The sequence below is a fragment of the Amphiprion ocellaris genome, chromosome 4, assembly GCF_022539595.1.
Source record: "Amphiprion ocellaris isolate individual 3 ecotype Okinawa chromosome 4, ASM2253959v1, whole genome shotgun sequence".
Taxonomy (NCBI): Eukaryota; Metazoa; Chordata; class Actinopteri; family Pomacentridae; genus Amphiprion; species Amphiprion ocellaris.
In genome coordinates, this window is record NC_072769.1 from 23,963,381 (window position 1) to 23,983,554 (window position 20,174).

The following is a 20,174-nucleotide window of genomic DNA, read 5'->3' on the forward strand; positions in this document are numbered from 1 at the left end:
TCATTTAGTGCAACGAGCTCTTTAAGATTCAGGCAGTTTTTCAACTGACTCTAATCAAAGAGAGCCGCGTACTTAAACGCCCTTTTCCCCAATTCAGTACCGGCTGGGAACAGACTGCACAAGTAAATCCTGGGAGCTTTTTTTTGGGAACTAGCAGCTTTTTTGGTGAATATAGATCCATAGATATGGGTCATTCCAGAATTGGAGGACATTTTACAGCCCACCCATCAAATTTCAAATAATACATGTACAAAATACTAAAACATGCAGTTGTTGTGTAAATTTACTTGTCCTGAGACCAAATAATAAAAAAAAAAAAAAAATAGGAGAAAAGAATGTTTGAAAATATTTTACAAATACCAAATAAATGTGGAATTCCCCCTAAAATGCCATTTTTCTCTTGTCCCACCCCCCTGATGACCAAATTGAATCTCAATAAAACAGTTCAAATGAAATTTAAATCTCCTTTTTTTTTGTGTTTTGATGTCTCTTGTAATTGTGGAAAGATTTTTTTAATCAACATAATATTTTAAATGTTAATTATTATGCATGTCCCACAACATGTTAGCAGGAACTTTTTAGCTGGTAGAAGAAGAAGGAGACAGTGAATCATATGAATCGCTGGAAATAACACCATCAAACACTTTTCCTACAGAATGGATAGAGCAAAGTTATGTCCTCTCTACTATTTTTCATATTTTCATAACATTGGCAGCCTTGATTGAATGTCTCACTCTACCTCATGCACCCTGTTATGTATATTAACAGGATCAGAAAAATTCTTTTTACTTTTTTTTCTTTATTTTTTCCATCAGTCAGTTTGTCCTCTTGGTCAGCAGTAACAGCTAGTTAAATATCTAACTTCTACTCCTGAGAAAAAGTTAACATTAGCATGGATTAGCAACCCTGTTACTGTGATTACTAATAACTAATAAAACATGGAATAAAAATGGTACCATTGATGTTTAAGCTGAGCCAGTCAGGCCTTTGATAGTTCATTACCTATTATTGATGAATATGGAGCATAAAATTGTAAAAGAGAAGGTTTATTTTTCCAAACTTTTGAAGCCCAATGTTCCCCAATTCTGGAATGATTCCTATAAATGCAGTGGATCAATAATAGCCTGATAAAAAGGAATGACTGAGTCTATAGATGGACGAGGCCCATCATTCAACTCGCATGTATAACAAACAATGCTACTTTGTCAACTTACCTCTATATGAGATATTGCAGCCTCTGTGACATTCCTGCATTTTTTCCCACACAAGTTGTGAAATATTTACTTTCATTTGCAACTAATGGAGCCATTTTCTGTCCATTTGCATCTCTTTGTGCACAACTGTGGCCCTTCAAACTGTCTGTGGTTCAGCTGAGAATGAGTCATTGTTTTGAGCTCTTCTTAGAACTCAGTACCTGAGCAGATGGAGCTAACTCCAGCACGGTGTCCTGTTTGTCAGCACCTATTATAAGAACACATTTGTTCCGGCCTCTATTGAGATATGATAACTCAGTCATTTACAACCTTCTGGATTCACAGTTTAGTTTTTTGTTTGTTTAATTTGAAATAGCTTCTTTTCCAAATTGTATTTTATTCTTTCATTGTATTTTTTTTCACCCTTTCATTGGTTTATTGCCAAACTTATGAACAGCTATGCAAAGTTTTAATAGTTTTTTACATTTGTACATTTTTCAATGGATTGGTTGATTGAATTTTTCACACATGGTGAACTTTGTTTTGTATTGTGAGGATTGTAAAGATGCTGTTGTGTTTGTCTGGCAATTAAGTTGCAAGTGGCAGTAACTCTGAGCTGGTACAAATTTCCCCAGGGAGTAATAAATTGATCTTAAATTACAGTCATATCTTTGACATCGCAACAATATTGCATGCACATGTTGTTGAATAAGATGGTTCTCTACGGCCCTTTACATCTGCAGAGGGACAGGAACAGAGAGGAAAGTGCTGCCGTCTGTCCGCCACAGCTCTGGCAAATCTTTTTGATTACAGTCTGTGAAAGTGAGCAGCATGAGGTGGACGGACTCATATATAATGTATGATTATCTATGTGGTATACAGTCAGCTTGCATGTGTGCAAGAACGGTCTTACGTGACTTGCAGTAGTAATGTGTGCTCATATATGTGTTGCGTGTCAGTGTTACACGCCTGAAGTGTTGGATGACCAGCATATGGAGCTGTGTGAGTGGGTGTCTGTAAAGGCTCTTGGAGCTCTATCTTTCTATCTCTGTGAGGACCAATGTGGCATCTTGGACTGAGAATGATTACACCTGGGAAAAATTAATAGCATTTCTTGTGGTCTTTTGTTTTAGGGTAAGGACCAGACATGGAGCTGTGGTGATTGTTGACTTGAGCATTTTTATGATGTAAATTTGTCATCTGCACATCTGTAAGGCTTCATTATTGCCGTGCAGATTGTAACTCAAACATGACTTCCTTAAAACATTTTAGCAAATTTACTATCTGTAAACTGAGGAGCATCGCCAGGATTAGATCATTTATTTCATTTATTGAGGTAAAAAGTATGAATAAGGAATGTTAGTAGATATTTATTTTTATTAACTTCAAACTTAGGTTTTCATTTTTAAAAAAAAAAAAAAAAAACAGAAATGTTCAGCTATTTCCTTTCTTGTGCACTGCTGATCTTCATTTTCATGGTTGGGTCTTTTCAACTTTTCACCAGCAGTGAGCGCAAACCTATTACAGGCTGAAGCAAAAAAAAAAAAAAAAAAAAAAAAACTACCAAAGAGCAAAAGCAAGGGGGAAAATGGGATGAATAAAAGCAAAAAATAAATGGAAAGTGGTAAAAGGGTCTGCACTCCAAACTTTAAACTGACCAATATCATTTCTACCTTCTCATTTGGTAATGCACAGGCCATTGATAAGGTTTTTTTTCTCTCTTTGAACCTGAAAATATGAGCACATTTAGCCCATTCTCACTGTTCAGAACTGCTTTTAAAATCTTTTTGCTTGTTTGAAAAGGCCCTGACTGGTCTCACCACATCTTAAAGTGTTAAAGAAAGACTCTTTTTAAAGACAAGTTTCTACTTTTTAACTGCATTTAGCTGATGCTGGCTTTTCTACTTTTATATGTGTGAAGCACTTTGTAAGTGCTCTATAAAGTTATAAACTGCAAGTGCAGACTGTGTATGTGAACATCTTCATCCACAGGGACATTATACCTCACTAAACTCCTCCACATTAACACACCCAGCCGGACTCTCACATCATCTTCCTCCTTCAACCTCACCATCCCTCCTGCCTGTATGACCACCATGGACTCCAGAGTCTTCAGCCCCTCTGCCCCCCGCCTCTGGAACTCCCTCCCACCTGACATCCCAAGTGTCGACACGCTGGACATTTTCAAATCCCATCTTAAAACCCACCTGTTCAAACAAGCAGACTCACTCTGACTTCCGCTCCTCTGCAATTTTTTATTCTGTTTTTAAAATTGCTAAATTTGTTTCTTTGAAACTTTTTACATCTTTAAGTTTCATTACTCCACCAAGGAGGCAGAGCCCCGGCGGAGTTCTGTGACGATCGCCGTTGGTTTGTCTGTCTGTCTGTCTGTTCGCAACATTACTCAAAAAGGGACAAACAGATTTGGATGAAATTTTCAGGGAAGGTCAGAAATGACACAAGGACCAAGTGATTAGATTTTGGCAGTGATGCGGCTTATAGTCTGGATCCACAGATTTGTTAAAGATTTCTGTATCAATGCCAGATAGCGGCACGGCGTCACTGTAACCATGACAACAAATGAACGCTATGTCAGCTGCCTGCTGACGATGGCATTATTGTGATCCTACTACAAATCTACCACTGCTGACTTATCGGGACTTATCCATCAGAAATTACACAAGGAACAATTATTTAAATTGTGGGGGTGTTTCTGAGTCCCATCAATTCCTGCTACCAGCTACATATTTTGGTCATGTGATTCGGTATCCGTACAAAACATACACATGCATAACACACGTCTGTGCACACCTTGTTTGTGGATACATCTATAATAAATGGCCACATTTTATGTTGCCATGATTTCTGCCACGAATTTTGTCAAGATTTCATCCGTCAGAAATGATACGACTGAACAGCCCTGGCAGAGTACTGCCTTCTCTGAGTGCTTTTAATAAAAATAATACATTTTATTTGTAGGCACCTTTCTTGACACCAAAGGTCACTTTACAGGAAAATACAGTAAAAGAGATAATTTTTCTTGTATTGTTAATGTGAATGTGTTTTAAGTTGTCTACTTTATACGGTGTCCTTGGGTGTTTTGAAAGGTGCGTATAAATAAAATGAATAATATTTATTATGTAGTATTACATGCATCTACTGCCCACCTTCCTGCTGGCATCCCTGTTTGCTTGAATTACCTGGAAGCTTAGATATAAAGAACTCAATGATTTAATATTTAAAAAAGGCACTAGCAAGTGTGGGGTTAAGATTCAGCTGTAAATAAATCCTTCACCTGATCCTGACGTAACTGTTTCTGCTGAAAGGTGACCAACCATCAGTTTAAATATCTTAGTGTTAAGCAACATTCAGATTTGTCTTTCACTTTACACATGACCAAATTTATGAAAATCATCATCATCAGAAAATGTATGTACACTGATGCAGTTAAAATTGTTTATGAATGCAATGATTCGCTCACATATTCTACACTGTTTAAAAGCCTGGGGGTAAACTAGCTAGATCACATTCATACCCACTGAACCATTAGACACACAAACACTGAAAATCATCGAGAAAAGGCTCACGTGTCACCACTGTAATACCTTAAGGGCGTGCAAACATGACCAAATACAGCAGACTGTGTTTAGTTTATGGGATAATCAACAATATGACTCCTTTTATTAAACCATATCAATCAAACAAACAACCAGAACATCACCACACTGGAGGCAACTATGAGCAGGGCTGAGTTTAGCTCAAACAAACACACGTCTTGCCTATCCAATCAGAAATTGAGAAGATTCTCTTTGTTCAGCAAAATATAAAAACAAAAAAACACACAAAATACCAGTATAGTTTCTAACTTTTGATGTGGTGAGAAGGTCACGGCCCCCGTCCAAAATCACCTGCTGACTGTCTCTCAGAACGTGCAAAGCAAGTAAAAGCACACACTCCAATGCTTAAATGCATAACCTATAGTGACTGCATGTTGGTTCAGCTCAGCTACAGTAGGCAGAACTCTGGACACAGCCAAAAAACAAAAGGACACATAACAAACAGACTTTAAAAATACAGTGATCCCCTCTCTATCTAAAGCCTCTCGCACCAGGCCAGCTGAGGCTTCAAACATCCACAAGTAGTCAAGCTGCTGACCTTTAGCTTATTCCAATCTCGCTATCCCAAACTCAGTCAGTCACAACATCTGGCTCTCACCACAAACTTTGTTTCTTGTCCCGTGCAAGATTTTGTTCAGCCTGAAAATGGAGGCAAGTGGAGGTGCAGAAATCTAGTTTTTCTCTCAGACCACTTGAATTCTATTATGCTGAAAGGTTATTCTGGATTTTTTTCCCCCAGTGATAGCAAAAAATAACTGCCTACCCCAGCTTTAAGTTTCTGTCTGTGACGTCTATCAGGGATCTCACAAAAACAGTAATCTCAGACAGGAGGTTCCATGTATCTGGCTTTGAACCAATAACCTGGTGATTATTAATTGTCCTCAGTGACCCACCACCTAGGCTGACATACTTTAGAACAGGCACAGTTATTTTTACATTCTATCTTGTTTTTGTTAAAGCATCATAACACATACATGATAAATCAGACAATATAAGGAGCAACACTCTCACTCTCTCTGCAATTATATTAGTTACTTAGTTCTCTTATTGTGCAGTATTGTCTTATGCTCTTCTATTAGGTGATGTGATGCTCACTGGATTGAGAAAAATCAATATATAATTGAGGGATTTTTGAAGTCTGTGGGATATATCTTGAATTCACTTTTACTAACCCTCCTGTTGTCCTCATTTACGGGCACCAAGAAATATTGTTTCCTTGTCTGAAAAAAATCCAAAATACAGCAAAAAATTCCCCAAATTTCTGAAAATTTGCAAAACCTTTAGGAAGAAAATTCCAATAATTCCTTAAAAGTTTCCCTTAAAAGTTTTATTTAAAAAAAGAAATCCCCCAAATTTGGCAAAAAAAAAAATTCTTGTAAATATTTTCAAAAAATGAGTAAAAATCTTCCAAAAAATTGTAAAAATATCTAAAGTGATTACATACATATCAGCAAAACCTCTAATATTTTCTTTAAGAACATTCACAAAATATCAACCAAAATCCAGCAAAATTCACTGGATTTTGGTTGATTTTTTCTTAATGTTCTTAAGAAACATTTTAAACATTTTTTTTCCACCAAAAAATGTTCAAACATTTCCCAAAAATGTTGAAAATGTGGATATCAGAAGTTTCACTGTGAAAATATATATTTTTACCACATTTTCAAACTTTAAAACGGGTCAGTTTTGACCCGCAGGACAACACGAGGGTTAAAAGTTAAAAAAAAAAAAGTCTTTATGTTCATTATGATCATGTCTACAAATATCATAATTATTTACAATCACTTATTAATAAAAAAAATGACTGGTTATCACTAAAATGTCAACTAAATAACCACCTTCTAACTAGCTAATTGAGCACAAAATTAGCTTATTCAAAAAATGTTTTGATTGTGTTCTTTTTATTAAGTTGAGATAATCATGACAGATATTTCTTTTTTGGAAATATATCAAATTTTATATGGAAAACAACAAATTGTATCTTTGTCTGAGAAATCACTTTCAACTAAATTATCCATTACAAAAACACCTCTCCAGGAAGTGTGTTAATTCCAGATCACATGACCTGCTCCACATGATGTCATTTCCTCCTGAAGAAAAGACTGGCAAGACTCCAAGGCTTTCTGAGTTATTTAATATAAAGTAGTCAACAGGTTAACTACAATATCTTTATAAATAACTTTAAATTTCAATTTAACTCCATTGTATATGTACTATTTGGAAGAATCTTTCTGTAAAAATGCCATGTGGTGTTTGGTTATAGGTGGCCATGTTGATTTTAGGCCTGAAAACAACAAAAATGTCAACTATGTTACAAAAACTCCTGCAATTATATATTGACCGAGAAATTTCATCCTTCGAAAACTGGTCTTTTGCAACTCCAACACATTTTCAGAGAAACAAATCAAGTCACTGTTTATAGTCACGTTTATAAGAATAGACACTGACCCACAGTGCTTTCCAACTGAGAAAGAACATAGACATGTAATCAATATGCTTTGTCGCTGTCGAGCACATGGATAAACCAAACTAACCTCGGTAGTGCTCCATGCGTGTGTGGTGTGTGACTCCCTGCGACCTGAAGCTGAGGCTCAGGATGTATCGAGGGTCTGAACTGTCGCGGACCAGGAAAGATCCATCCGGTTTCCCCTTCAGCTTCATCTCTGCATCCTCCCAGTTCATGGGTCCCCAGTACCAGCCGCACTGTAGCCACAGAGCCCAACAGAACATCAGGAACCCAGTGAGAAGAAACTGTACTGCCGCTCTCTCTTTATCTCATTTCTATCGTGCTCCAAAAAGAACCTGTAAGGATGGAGACCCTACAGCTGCCCACAGAACCTGAACGACCAAAGACCTCTCAGCCTCAAGGGTTTCAAGGGAATTTTAACCTTCATGCAATGCATGCAGGGAAATTCATGCTAATAAACTGACAACCCTTCTAACATAATGTGACAAGTTCAATAATCAGCTGACATTTAGTCCAATAAATTCAGGGGTTTAAGTAATGAAGGGATAATTCAACAGTTTAAAAAAGATTTTACAGTAGAAATAATAACATGACGACAGACTCAGAGTTGTCTAGTTTGATTTGCTGGCACAATTTCACCAGTTACTATGCAGCCTCTTCCATTAGGGGCCCATCCAAGGGTGGCCACTGAAAACTAGCTTAGGCTACAAATGCTGTGCTATGTGGGTCATTCAGTGCCAACTCACAGAACCCTTACAGGCCATGCCATTTTCTTGAAAAAGTGAATATAAAAACTATTAAGTTCATAAGACCTGGCTAGATCCTAAAGCTCTCAAGACACTCTACTGGACTGGGTAAAAAATTTTTGAATGAAATACTCCTTGTAGCAAAAATATACAGTCAAAACATCTCAAAATGTTGGGTTTTCAGCTCTGAGGCTATATTAAGCATGATCTCTGACAGTCACAGTTTTATTTACTGCTCAATAACGTGTAGAAAATGATAGGTCTATATTATTATTCCATTGAATCAACATTTGATTACAACTGGACATCGTTTTGTTTGGATAGTACATTATTTATGATGATTCATTTGATTTCTGTAAAACAATCAGCGATCACTGTGTTGTTGGAAATGACCCATATGGCTCTGCAGATGCTGAGTACAAGTTTAGTGAAAAATATGTGATGGGTGAGGTTTAGAGGGAATTGCTAGAATGATGAGGACCACAGTATTTGGAGTAGAGCTTTTGGTTTGTGCAAGGTCCCATGATTTAATACACATTTTCAAGTTTTTCAAGAAAATTCATGACATGAACTGGGAGGTTAGAAGAGTTAGTATGAAATGACTCAAGCACCCTTGGTTCCTGCATCATACTTTACTACTGCTGATATTTCGAGTTTAGAAGGAATGAGAATTACTGTAATTGCTATTTGTGGCAAAAAAACCCCCCAAACATAAGTTGCGATTTTTACTTTGTAGCAAACAACAGTGGGAGCCTGACTTACCTTCTCCAGCTCTCTCAGACTGGCGGTGAAGTTGCTGGCCTCTGACCGCCTCAGGGCACACAGCATGGGGGGAGGAGCCTGTCTGCTGGGGGGCGGAGCATCAGCTGGAGATGGGTTCGAATGAGGAAGGGCCCGGAGGAAGGCGTCTGAATCAGAGGATTTGAAGATGCAAGGTGAAGCGTTTTTAACAACGACATGCCACATTCACGTAACTGACACCCATGTAGTCCATTCAAATGACAGACCATCAACCCCCCTTGAGAAACGCCTTACCATTGAGGCTGAGACTGTGCTGGATGGTGGCGTGGGAGGGAGGAGGAGGAGGAGGGAGAGGCAGCGGGAGGGACTGCAGGGAGGCGCCCATGACGCTCACTAGGAAAGGACCAGGCTGAGGCCCGGCTATGTCATCTGGAAGAAGGAGTGAGGAATGAAGGAAAGAAGGAAGGAAGGAAGGAAGGAAGGAAGGAAGGAAAGCGAAGCAGGGAAGGTAAAGGATGAGATTAAGTGTGAGTTACAGACAGAGGGAGGAATGGGTAGAATAAAAGGAAAGCAAAGACAGCATCAAGAAAATAAAAATAAAGAGGGGGAATAAAAGAGGAATAAAGTTAGGAAATGTAAAGGAAGGGTGGAGGTTTTCTCAACACCATCAGACAGAAAGTTTCAATCTACTTCTGTGTGACAAAATAAACATATATATATATATATATATATATATATATATACATATATATATATATATATATATATATATACACATATATATATATATATATACATATATATACATATATATATATATATATATATATATATATATATATATATATATATGTATATATGTATATATATATACTTACATGTTTATTTTATTTACTACATTCACAAACATACACTTTCCAAGAGTTAAATGAGAGGTGGACTAACACACTGTTTTTGATGATAAGAAAAATACAAAGCATCGTTAACCTTTTGTCATAAAACAAACCAAAAGGAATCCTACGTGTGTTGTATATGTGGGTCAGAAAATGACAAAAGCCCGGAGGAAAAAACTACATATGAAAGGTCAGAAAATGACTATTAAATAAGAAAAGTGGGAGTAAAAGCAATCCCGATATTGAACAATATAGTTTCTATATGGCACAATCTGTACAATGTGCATTTTGTTTTCCAAATGCATCAGGGGAGTTTATTCGTCTCCCATATATTGGGAGTCTCTTGTTCTGTATTTTGGTGACGAAAAATCTAATCAAAAAATCTGCCCAACTTCATATTCAGCTTGAAGCAGAAGAAACTGTCATTTGTGAGTTAATACAAACTGCTGCCGCACCAAAAAACCAAACTATTAAAAGCATGAACAGACAAACAAGTCCTTCAAAATCCAAGCAAGAACATAAAATGTTGTTTATTTCTCCCAAGACAGACTGTTTGTCTGTGAAATGAGGAAAACAGTTTTTCTTTGCTATCTTGCTATCGATTGAGTCATTGCATCCAGATTTCAAATTAAATCTGCAGTTTGCTGCTGACCTTTCAAAGCTTCTCCAATCAGATTACAGCAGATTACAAAAACTTGTCTGTGTCTGAGTTTCCAGAAAGCAAAATTAATCAGTATTTGAGCGAGACAGAAATATTAAGAGAAGCTGCTTTCCTCTCAACTTTGGCATGCTACAGTAAAGCTCTGTGCAAACAAAAGCTTCTAAAGGTTCGATTTCAGCTGCTTCCTGGGCATTATATGTGCACTACTGCTGCATGAACAAGAGAAGAAGAGAAGCAGAAGTAGAAGAAGACAGGAGGCAGAGAAAAGGTACCTAAAAGACTGAGACTTCGGCGTGGAGGAGGGGGAGGCGTGGGAGGGTGAGGCGTGTTCGCCCCTCGTCGCGAAATGTCCACATCCACCAGAGAAACAGTCTCACCTGAAGCCAGAGAAGTAGCAGATAAAAGGTGAGAAAAAAAGTGAAAGAGAGAAGTGAAGTAAAGATGCAGTATAAGAAAAACATGAAAGCTTTGTGTATCTGTGATTGTTTTGTCTGTGCTGCAGAGTGCCATTAAAGCTGCACCAGGCAGGATGTTTAAGGAAAATTACACCCAGCTAATCAGCCTCAATCACTGCAATAAAGAAGAACTTCCCATCCGCGATAATTGAGATGCTGCAGATTCACTGTTTACCAAAGTGAAATTCTGCAGTTGGGGATGGTTACTGGCAGGCAAAGAAACAAAATCAAACGCAAAGAGCCAAATCCCCATCGTCTCCGAAAAAGCAGAGATAGCTGGACTCACCCACATGAAATCTATCATCTCTCTAGTTGATTCTTTGGTTGTGAAACATCACATGCTAGATGAGTTGGTAAACAGAGGCATGTCGTGTGCAGGAGTGGTTTGTTTTCAAATCCCAAAACACAACCTCACCCTCCCCAGTTTATGGCTGCCACAGAGAAATGCTGCTGCTTTAATGTTTCTGAGTAATTGGTGCTTGTGAAGCATGTGTTCATTAAACTCCAAAGATCCTCAGCAAAAGTTAAATCGATGAGTAATGCGGCACACCAGAACATACCTCTGAGCCCCGTGGGCCGATTGTGAACCAGTTTTTATTAAGTCAGCGAAATCATTTTTTCCTACAAAACTTCTCACCCCTCTTACCTATGTAATTTGATTAATCGGTAATTAAATGATGATAAATGATGAATCAGCAACCCCTCCGAGTCTTTGGTGATGAATCCTGCCTTATGTTTTCCGGTGCACCAGTTACAGTGTCAAATGTGGAGCATTTTTATCGATAAATCAGACATGCATTGTATTAGTTTTTACTGATAGAGTTGGTGGGTAGAGCTCAAACTTCTTCCTCTAACCACCAGTTGAAATGCTCACGTGACACTATGATAAAGTCTGAGGAAAAGGAAAAGAAGTACAAGAATGTGAACATGCACTGTATTTAAGAATAGATTAGATGTTGATGAAAAAATATCGCACCTTAAAAAAAATCCAACACAAGTCACAGTAGCCTGCACAACTGAAAAAATGTTCTTTAGGCCGAGTCTCTCTAATGACTAAAGCAACAGCGAATCAGCCTTTAAACCTCCATACACCGTCTAATCCTCTGCAGGGTCACAGGGGGCTGGAGTCTATCCCAGCTGACTTAGGGTGAAGGCAGGAGACACCTGGACAGGTAACCAGTCTATCACAGGACTACATGTAGAGACACACAATCATGCTCACATTCACATCTACGGATAATTTAGAATCACCAATTAACCTCAGCACGTTTGTGGACTGCGGGAGGAAGCCGGAGAACCTGGGGAAATCCCATGCATGCACAGGGAGAACATGCAAACTCCAAGGTGAAAGCTCCCAGGAGGGCGGGGACACGACCTGGAGATCTTCTGGCTGCAAAGCAAAAGTGCTAACCACTATGCCACTGTGCAGCCCGCCCTTAAACCTCATCTTCAAATTCAATACAAGGATCGAGTAACTGGAAATATTTAGTTCATGGTTCTTGCCATTCTTGCTGTCTGCTTTCATCTCCTCAGCTCATATCACTGTACATCACGTTTATTTTGACTCACTGTCACATCCTGCTGCTTCACATTGTCGCTACACAGCTAAATGAGGATTAAACCGCCGCTGAACAACAAGGGTACAACTTATTCCTGTCTGAGTTAGGTTTATTGTCAGCTGTTTAGGAAGAGCTGAGAGCACTTCAGCTCACAAACCCATGCATCGTGAAACAGTTTGTTGTCTGGGGGGGCAATTGTTTAGCTCTGTGTTCAGTGCAGAGTGATGTCTGGGAAATATTTAGAAAAACTTAGTGCAAAGGAAGCAACCAAAAGTGTTTTTTGTTTGCTTTTAAAATGGGAAGTCACACTGGAGTCAAAATGTTCCAAATAAATTAGACCTTGCTAGCATTCCCAGACTTTATTCTAGTAATTTTGTATTTATTTTTGTGCTAATCTTGGGTTCTTACAGTAAGTTCTTGGGCAGAAATAAAACTTTCTTATATGGGCCTGTACTGATCACTACTATATGTGGCAAACTCTCTCTTCCAGAAAATACATTTCTGTGCAGCCAAACTGCATTTTCCTTCACATCTTGAAAAAGAAATGATCTGAAACAAGCGTATTTTTGAAAAGTCTTTCAGTTTGAAAGAGCCACAAAGTCCACATCAGGACAAAAGAGGAGAAAATGGAGGCATAAAGTCAGCAACAAGAGTTTCACCCAAGAGACTATACTTAGACTTAAGGTTCATTTTCAGTCGCTCAGTCACCAAAATTACTTTATTAGGTTTAGGAAATTGTTGCAGTCGGAGTTAAAATACGATCCCTTCAAAACACATTTGAAGCATCTACTTTATTTTATGGATTACCAGGGTAACAGGTCTCTCTAAGATTTGATTGATTTGGCTGAAAACAGTGGCAACAAAGCAGTAAATAAATGGCAAAGATAAGTTGAGGGGGTTAGAAGCAGAGTGGTCTAACCCACAAAATCTGAACTGAGTTTCTTGTGATTTCTGACATATTTGATGGTCTACATTTTAGTGACAAAGTGTTCTAACCCACAACCCAAATATAGCGTTACAGTGGTGCTCGGAATGTTAGACCATTCTGGAAAACACAAAACTTTGAACCCATTTTTGTCAAAAATTACAGAAAGGGGTTTAGACCACTCTGCTTCCAAACACCGCAGTTATTCTAAAACCTATTTGTAGTACTTCACAAACACTTCGCAGAAACTAGGATTCCCTCAAAACACAACAGTTTAGTTGTGTAGAAATGTCATATTTAGGAGACAATATTAACATGACACTAACACTGGAAACCAACCCACTATCCAGAGTTAGAGTGAAAAAGAGAAAGAATAGAACTGGTTTTCTCTTCATAAATGTACATGCAGAATTATGACAGAAATATCTACTTTGGTGGTGTAAATTTACAAACCAATTACTGATTAATCAAATTACATAGAAAAGACATAGAAATGAAGACTGGGCCCATGAGCTGTTCCCTCCTCAGCTGACAATCCAACCTCGAGTGTAACCCATCCTTCCAAACATAGCAGCTCTGTTGTCTTTGCTGTAAACACTGACATGTTTCAGCACCATAAAACCTGCAAACGTTATCATGTCACCCATCATTTCTAACTGTGAGGGATAATTGCCAGGTGCAAATAAGAGACAGACCCTGTCTCACAGAATGAAAAGTTCCCATTTGTCCAAATGAATCACAATTTTACATAAATCCTGTGGCAAAGGGCATCTCTGCTTTATATTATTCCCTGGCTTGAGTGACGCGAATAATAATTTGCCATAATTCACAAGATGAATCTTAAAATTTTGCAGGCCCAGCAGGTACACACATGTTCTCAGTCACTCTGACAAATTACCCCTCTGCTCAGGTTAATGGTAGGTGGAGCTGTGTTGCAAATTATGGGTCATCACCAAACCCTGGGCAAAAATGAAGCGTAACTTGTCTCTCCCTCACAGGTGCAAAAAACAGTAGTGGGGAAAACTGGTCTGTCCATAAATTCTGATGAGGAGTTCTGATCAGACAAAACTAGAGGAGCCACCTGTGTGAGTGGACGATGGGACTTTTAAATGCAAATCAGCTGTTGTCCGATGAATCCAAAATATGCAGAAGAAAAGCAGCAGAAAAAAAGAAATACTGAAGTGAAGTACAAGTACCTTAAAGCTGCACTTAACCCTCATGTTGTCTTGCCATCCTGTACACTCCCCCTGTCCTAAGGGTCAAAAAGGACTCGTCTCCACTGAGCCTCTAAAATAAAGCAGCTAAATTGAATTTTCAACCCAAAATCTATTTCACATGAAGAACCAACCTGTCATGCATCACACACTTTGTGAATGTCTGGGTTTTCCCAGAAGGATGGCATTTAATCAGTGGACACCACTCGTTTTTATTACATCTCACATTATAACTGCTTTCTTTCCTAAAGTAGAGGTTTATTATCACTATTATTGCTGCTAAAGGTGTAAACATGATTTGTTTTGCAAAAGATAGTACTTCTACATCCTAAAAAAGTACCAGGAATGTGCAGAAAGTATCTTTAAATGCATTTTTTGAAGGGAAACAACAGTGCATATGAAAGCTGACATTTTTCTGTGATTGAGTGTAACTTTATACCTTTGGATCTGACTGACACTTGCTATTTCCACAGCTGTATAACAATAACTTTCAGCCCCACATTTGTGATCATTTGTGAGCACTGATTGGAAAAAAAAATCGGCAAATTCCAGAAATTGTGATGGGAATATTGTCAGACGGGTGATTGATGACAGATGATACTGTAATCTGATTATTAAAGGAACTTTTCTGGAGAGTTTCTGAGGGAAACAGTGTCACAGCCAAAGCAGCTCTTACCAGTGAAAGCAGAGAGGGAGGCAGAGAGGGAGGCAGGGGAGAAGGCACTGTGGGCCCTGGTCAGTCTGGGCTGGCTGTGGCTGCAGGACAGACATCAAGACAGACATAAGAAGAAGAACATGAGAGGGGAGTTAGAGCGCAGAAGAATTATTAGAAGAGCAGCCGGAGAGGTTCAGAAAATCACTTCTTTTTAAAGGGTGATGGCGTGTGTGCAGTTTCAGGTCCTGCAGCTTTCCTTCTTTCTTTTCTATTTTTTTAAACTTTTTTTCCGTTTGATGCTCTTAGCTCTGGCACTCAAGATTTCTGAAGCTATGTTTTTTTAATCATACGCTTCCTTCAGTGTGCTGCTGTGAATAATGACTAAGCAGTGAAGAGGATAGAGGGTGACAAGCCACAAAGGTTTGAAAAATCTCTGCATCTAATAACATGCAGCGCCAAAAAGTTGTGAAAGAGAAAGCTGCCAGCTGAAAGACCTAATTCAAGCCTCTAGAAAACTCTGATTGTCCTGCTCACAGCCACAGTTAGAAGTCGATGGCAGAGTGGCAAAAATTTGGAAAGGAATTCACATGTCTGGACTCTGAATGAGTCTTCATCTGAGCACAAAACAGTGACTGGATTCTAAATGTCTGACTTCTTTTAAGAAAGTGAATGTGGACTAACCGTTTTTTGTTTCTTTTTTGGGGTTTTTTGTCCTTAAAGTTCCTGACCTAGATCTCGGAAAGCATTCATTTTTGAATATTTGGCTTTATTCACAAGTACTGATCTTCATAACAAGTATGTAGGAGGAAAGATAAAAGTGATCTGAAGGATATTTTTATTTTGAGATCATAAGGCATTCGACCTTTCTGGAAACGTTGCTGAGACCTTGTCCCTGTTCTCCCCTGGTTCTCCATGCTGCAGCAGCCAAACAAAAATGTTTCGATCTTTCTCTTAATATGAATGAGAAACACTAACAATGATTTACCACTAGTCTTGGTCTGTACATGGCTTCTCACCTGTCTGCATCCTGCTCAGCTCTGACTGAACTCGCCATGTCCACCAGACTCCCGGCAGAAGATACTGAATATGTCACTGAGGGCCTCTTGTCCAGGAGGTGACTGGAGCCGCTGCAGCTTTTAGTCCGGAACAGTTTACTCAGTCGGATCTTTAACGAGCCCTTTTTGGACTTTCCTGGAACTTTGAGCGTCTTTTCTCCACTCGCGGCCCTGCCTGTGGGAGTCCGCGGCGCACTGGCGCACCGCTCCGGCCGCCTTCTGGGTGTCGACGCCTGGCTCGGGTTTGGGCTCGTGGCCCAGGGTGAGCTCTGGACCGGCGTAGGCGACGGTGACTTGGCTGAAACGTGACTGACAACCTCTGTGTTCCCAGAGCTTACCTGCGACAGCCGGCTGGAGAGGTTCCCGTGGAGGCTGCACACCTGCGCGCCAAGGTGCGCCGCTGCCGCCGCTTCGGTCGCCGCCGGGACCATGTCCTCCACCTGCCTCCTCAGCTCCACCTGGAAACTGCTGATGGAGAAAGCTCCGGACATTTTCTGAACTATTTCTCGTTTCCTGTTGAGTAAAAACTCGCGGCGTCGGTTCTCATCGTCCGCGTCGTCCTCCGGGCACTCGTCCATGCCCAGGCCGTCCACGTCCCCGCTCCCCAGCCCCTCCAGCACCAACAAAGCATCGCTAGTCTCTGTCGGGTCATCGCCGGGCTCGACTCCCCCTCCTCCCGGCCCGTGTGCACCCTGACACGAACACTGCGGGAGCTCCCCTGCTTTGAACAGCATCTTGGGGACCGCGCCAACCCCGAGCTCTCCGAACCGCCGGGCCAGCTCGAACACGGCTCCCTCTCTGTCCCTAGTGGCGCATCCCCATTTCGAGTCGATCACGGTGAGAGGGTTGGATCGCTCCGACAATACGGGCCACTCGGGCGGGGTGCTGATGAGTCGATGCCGGCGGCACAGTTCCGCAGCTCCCTGCATCTCTGCAGATACAGAGACTGGCGGATGCGCTCCCCATGCCCGGTCCAGCAGGTTCTGCTGCTGCTGGACGTCTCCGGGACTCAGGCTGTTGTTATTGACAGCTGGGCCGGAGCAGCCAGAGCCCGGGCTCTGCTCCAGAACATCCCTCGGCTGATTCCGACGGTCTAATTCTAAAATCCCCTCTCCGTTCCGCATTATATTGGAGAAGACAAGCAGCTGAGGCCGTAGGCCGGAGCTGGGAGCGAAGTCGAAGCCCTGGGCCTCCATGGAGCTCTGCGGCGGGGGAGGCGCAGACAGCGGGGCTCGGCTCTCCGTCACCCCGGTGTCAGGTGCAGCCGTGCCCTCGCCGCTCGGCTGGGCTTTGTTCAGGTGGCTGCTGGGATGCTCGAGGCCCGCCGTCGGATCTCGGCTGATATCCAAACCCGCTTTGACGCCGCTGTGAGCCAGGACCTCCTTCCCCAGCCCTGCCACCACTCCTCCCGGAGGCAGATTCCCGTTTTCTGCGTCCAAGCGGTCATCTTCGGCCGCGGAAACCAGGCGCATCAACACGAAATCGGGCGACATATCTTGAGCGTTGTTCATAATTATTCGTCAGGATCACGAAATGAGGATAGGCGATCTGCTCTTCACATAGCTAACCGCGGAGATCTCGTTCCTATAATAAAGAAAGGGCCAAGCCGCTGCTGCCTCCCATAAATAGGCTATGAGCGAAAACGCCAAAAAATATATCGGGCGATTTTGTTCATCCTCCTCCCCTACGACAGCACCGCATCCATCTGTCAGATATCGGGGAAATGAGTGCAGTTGGCTCCCGGCAGCAGGCGGACCCCTGGGTCAGACACATGCGGTCTGATTTGAGTAGAATAAAAGCCAGTGGAGTCTCCGGTCAGTGACCACAGTCTGCCTCTGTTCCCAGCCAGGCCCCACCCGCTCCTCCTCCGCTCAGCCCATAATAACCCTCCGCTTTATGAGCACCGATGATGAGAACCGTAAATTCGTCTGTGGCATTTTAATATCACAGGGTTACCTGATTCAGCCTCACATCTCAACAGCTGATTTTTGTTTTCCATCTTTGTAAAGGAACAAAGACATTGGAAAAAAACACATTGTCGATTTTGATAGACTACAACTCTTATGTGGAGAATTTGTGCTTTTACATTAAAAAATGACGTGGGGTCTGTTAAAGCTGCACTTCATATATTTTGGTATAAAAACGATCAGTTTAAATGTGAAAACAGTGAGGTTTGTGACGTCTTTAGGGTCATCTTGGACTGGACCGGATCTTTACAATAAAACCAAACAGTCTGAAGGACATTTAGCAGGTGTGTACAAGAGATCCTAAAAAACCCAAAAAAACCCAAATGGGATGTATTTGGTCATTGTTCCCCAAAACTCCATTAAAGGCTTTCCCTATCTGATTCTATCTATCTATCTATCTATCTATCTATCTATCTATCTATCTATCTATCTATCTATCTATATATCTATATATATATATATATATATGTATATAATTGCCTCACACTGTTAAATAATAATGATAATATAATAAAATAAAACATGTATTGTACAGAATTTTCTCGTTTTAATTTGCAGATGTTTTCGTTTTAATTTGCAGATTTTTATCTGTATTTTTGGAATCCAGAAAAAATATCAATATAATGACAAAGACCTGGCAGAAATTTATACGCCTAATGTTAAATAACAGGAAAGAACTGTAATTATAAGTAACCATACAATTTCCATTTTGGGGAAATTTTAATGAACATTTTTTTTCACATAAAAAGATTGTTAAAATATGTTCACAAATGTATGATATTAAACAAATATTTATTTTTCTTTAATACACAAAATTGTTAAATTCTACTGTGATTTCAAGTAATACTATGGATTTATTCCTAAAATTAGGTACATACATTGGTTCTGTAATTTTGAGCAGATTTGTTTGTTTAATGAGAGAGCTGATTTTAGGATGTGGCTGAGTACATTCCTCTAGTGCAGTTTCATTTTAAAATGTTCCTTTGCATCATACACACCGGACGCTGCCACCTTGATGTCTCGCACACAGATTGTGCAGTGTGCAATTTGATGACTGAACATTGCTTTTTGTTGATTTTTGGGAAAAAAAAAAAGTGTTAATATGTAACACATTTTGCAGATTTTTCTGTTGGATGATACAGGGTGGCTTCCAGAAGGTTTACCATCTATTATTACTGTTTTCCTTCTTTCTCACTGAAATGATTTTGAGCTGAATTTCAGAAGACAAGCTCTAAAACATCCACGATGCACCAACAGTTCACCTGCAAACTGCATACAGACACAGGTAGAGATTCGCTGGTGATCACGGCAGCTAGAATTCCAGATATCCCCCTCATTAGTTGGTGGAGACCAAAAACAGAGCAAAAAGAGAGGCTAATACTTATCAGGTGGACACAAATACCACCACAGTAGCTAAAAGATAGTTATTTCAGGTTTACAGAGAATGAATCTGGTCGTGTTTTAAAGAACAAATGCTGCCTGTCAGTATGCAGGAAAAACACAGTAGTCTCTCATGTCAAAGTCTGCTTTGTCAGTCCATGCATTCACCCCAACCGGCTGCCTGTGGGCCATCATCATGCTGCTGCTGTCTTTGCTCCTGACAGACAGCAGCCATCACAAGAGTTCCCTGTCTGGTAAATCACAACTAACTGTTGTTTTGCTAGAGAATACAGAGTCCTCATAGAGACCCTGAAAGTAACTATACCTCAGCCTCTGCTGTGCCAATTGTAATCATTTGTTTTAAATATGTCTCTAGCAAGCACACAGCTTTATAGACATGCAGTCCTGCTGCACTCTGGAGCGTTCCTGAAACCCCTCTTTTGTTGACAGAATCCTTACTTCCTCTCTGAGTACGGTGACACAAACCAACCTTCAGAAAGAACACACAGTGGCCACAAGACAAAATCCAACTCAGGTTCAGCTAAAGAAACAGCACTCTAACATCATGTACAAATATATATCAAGATCAGTTTTATAAATAGGGATATAAGTGGAACAATAATTTGAGGCCAAAGGAATTTATTAA

The 20,174-nt window shown here is 40.3% G+C and overlaps 1 protein-coding gene across 2 annotated transcripts in view; it reads right to left on the reverse strand.

Moving 5' to 3' along the window:
• Window positions 1–18,062, reverse strand: part of socs7 (suppressor of cytokine signaling 7) — a 29,847-nt gene extending 11,785 nt beyond the window's left edge. Inside the window, exons 1-6 of one of the 2 annotated variants that reach the window (XM_023276103.3) lie at window positions 16,143–18,059; window positions 15,148–15,227; window positions 10,591–10,695; window positions 9,059–9,193; window positions 8,786–8,931; window positions 7,345–7,513 (exon numbers count right to left, since the gene is read on the reverse strand). In XM_023276103.3, the coding sequence (XP_023131871.2) occupies window positions 7,345–7,513; window positions 8,786–8,931; window positions 9,059–9,193; window positions 10,591–10,695; window positions 15,148–15,227; window positions 16,143–17,692 (2,185 nt within the window). In that variant the 5' untranslated portion in view covers window positions 17,693–18,059. Of the gene's footprint in view, window positions 1–7,344; window positions 7,514–8,785; window positions 8,932–9,058; window positions 9,194–10,590; window positions 10,696–15,147; window positions 15,228–16,142 lie in introns of both variants that reach the window. The other variant, XM_035950877.2, reaches the window with a different exon arrangement.
• Between the last annotated feature and the right edge of the window lie 2,112 nt (window positions 18,063–20,174).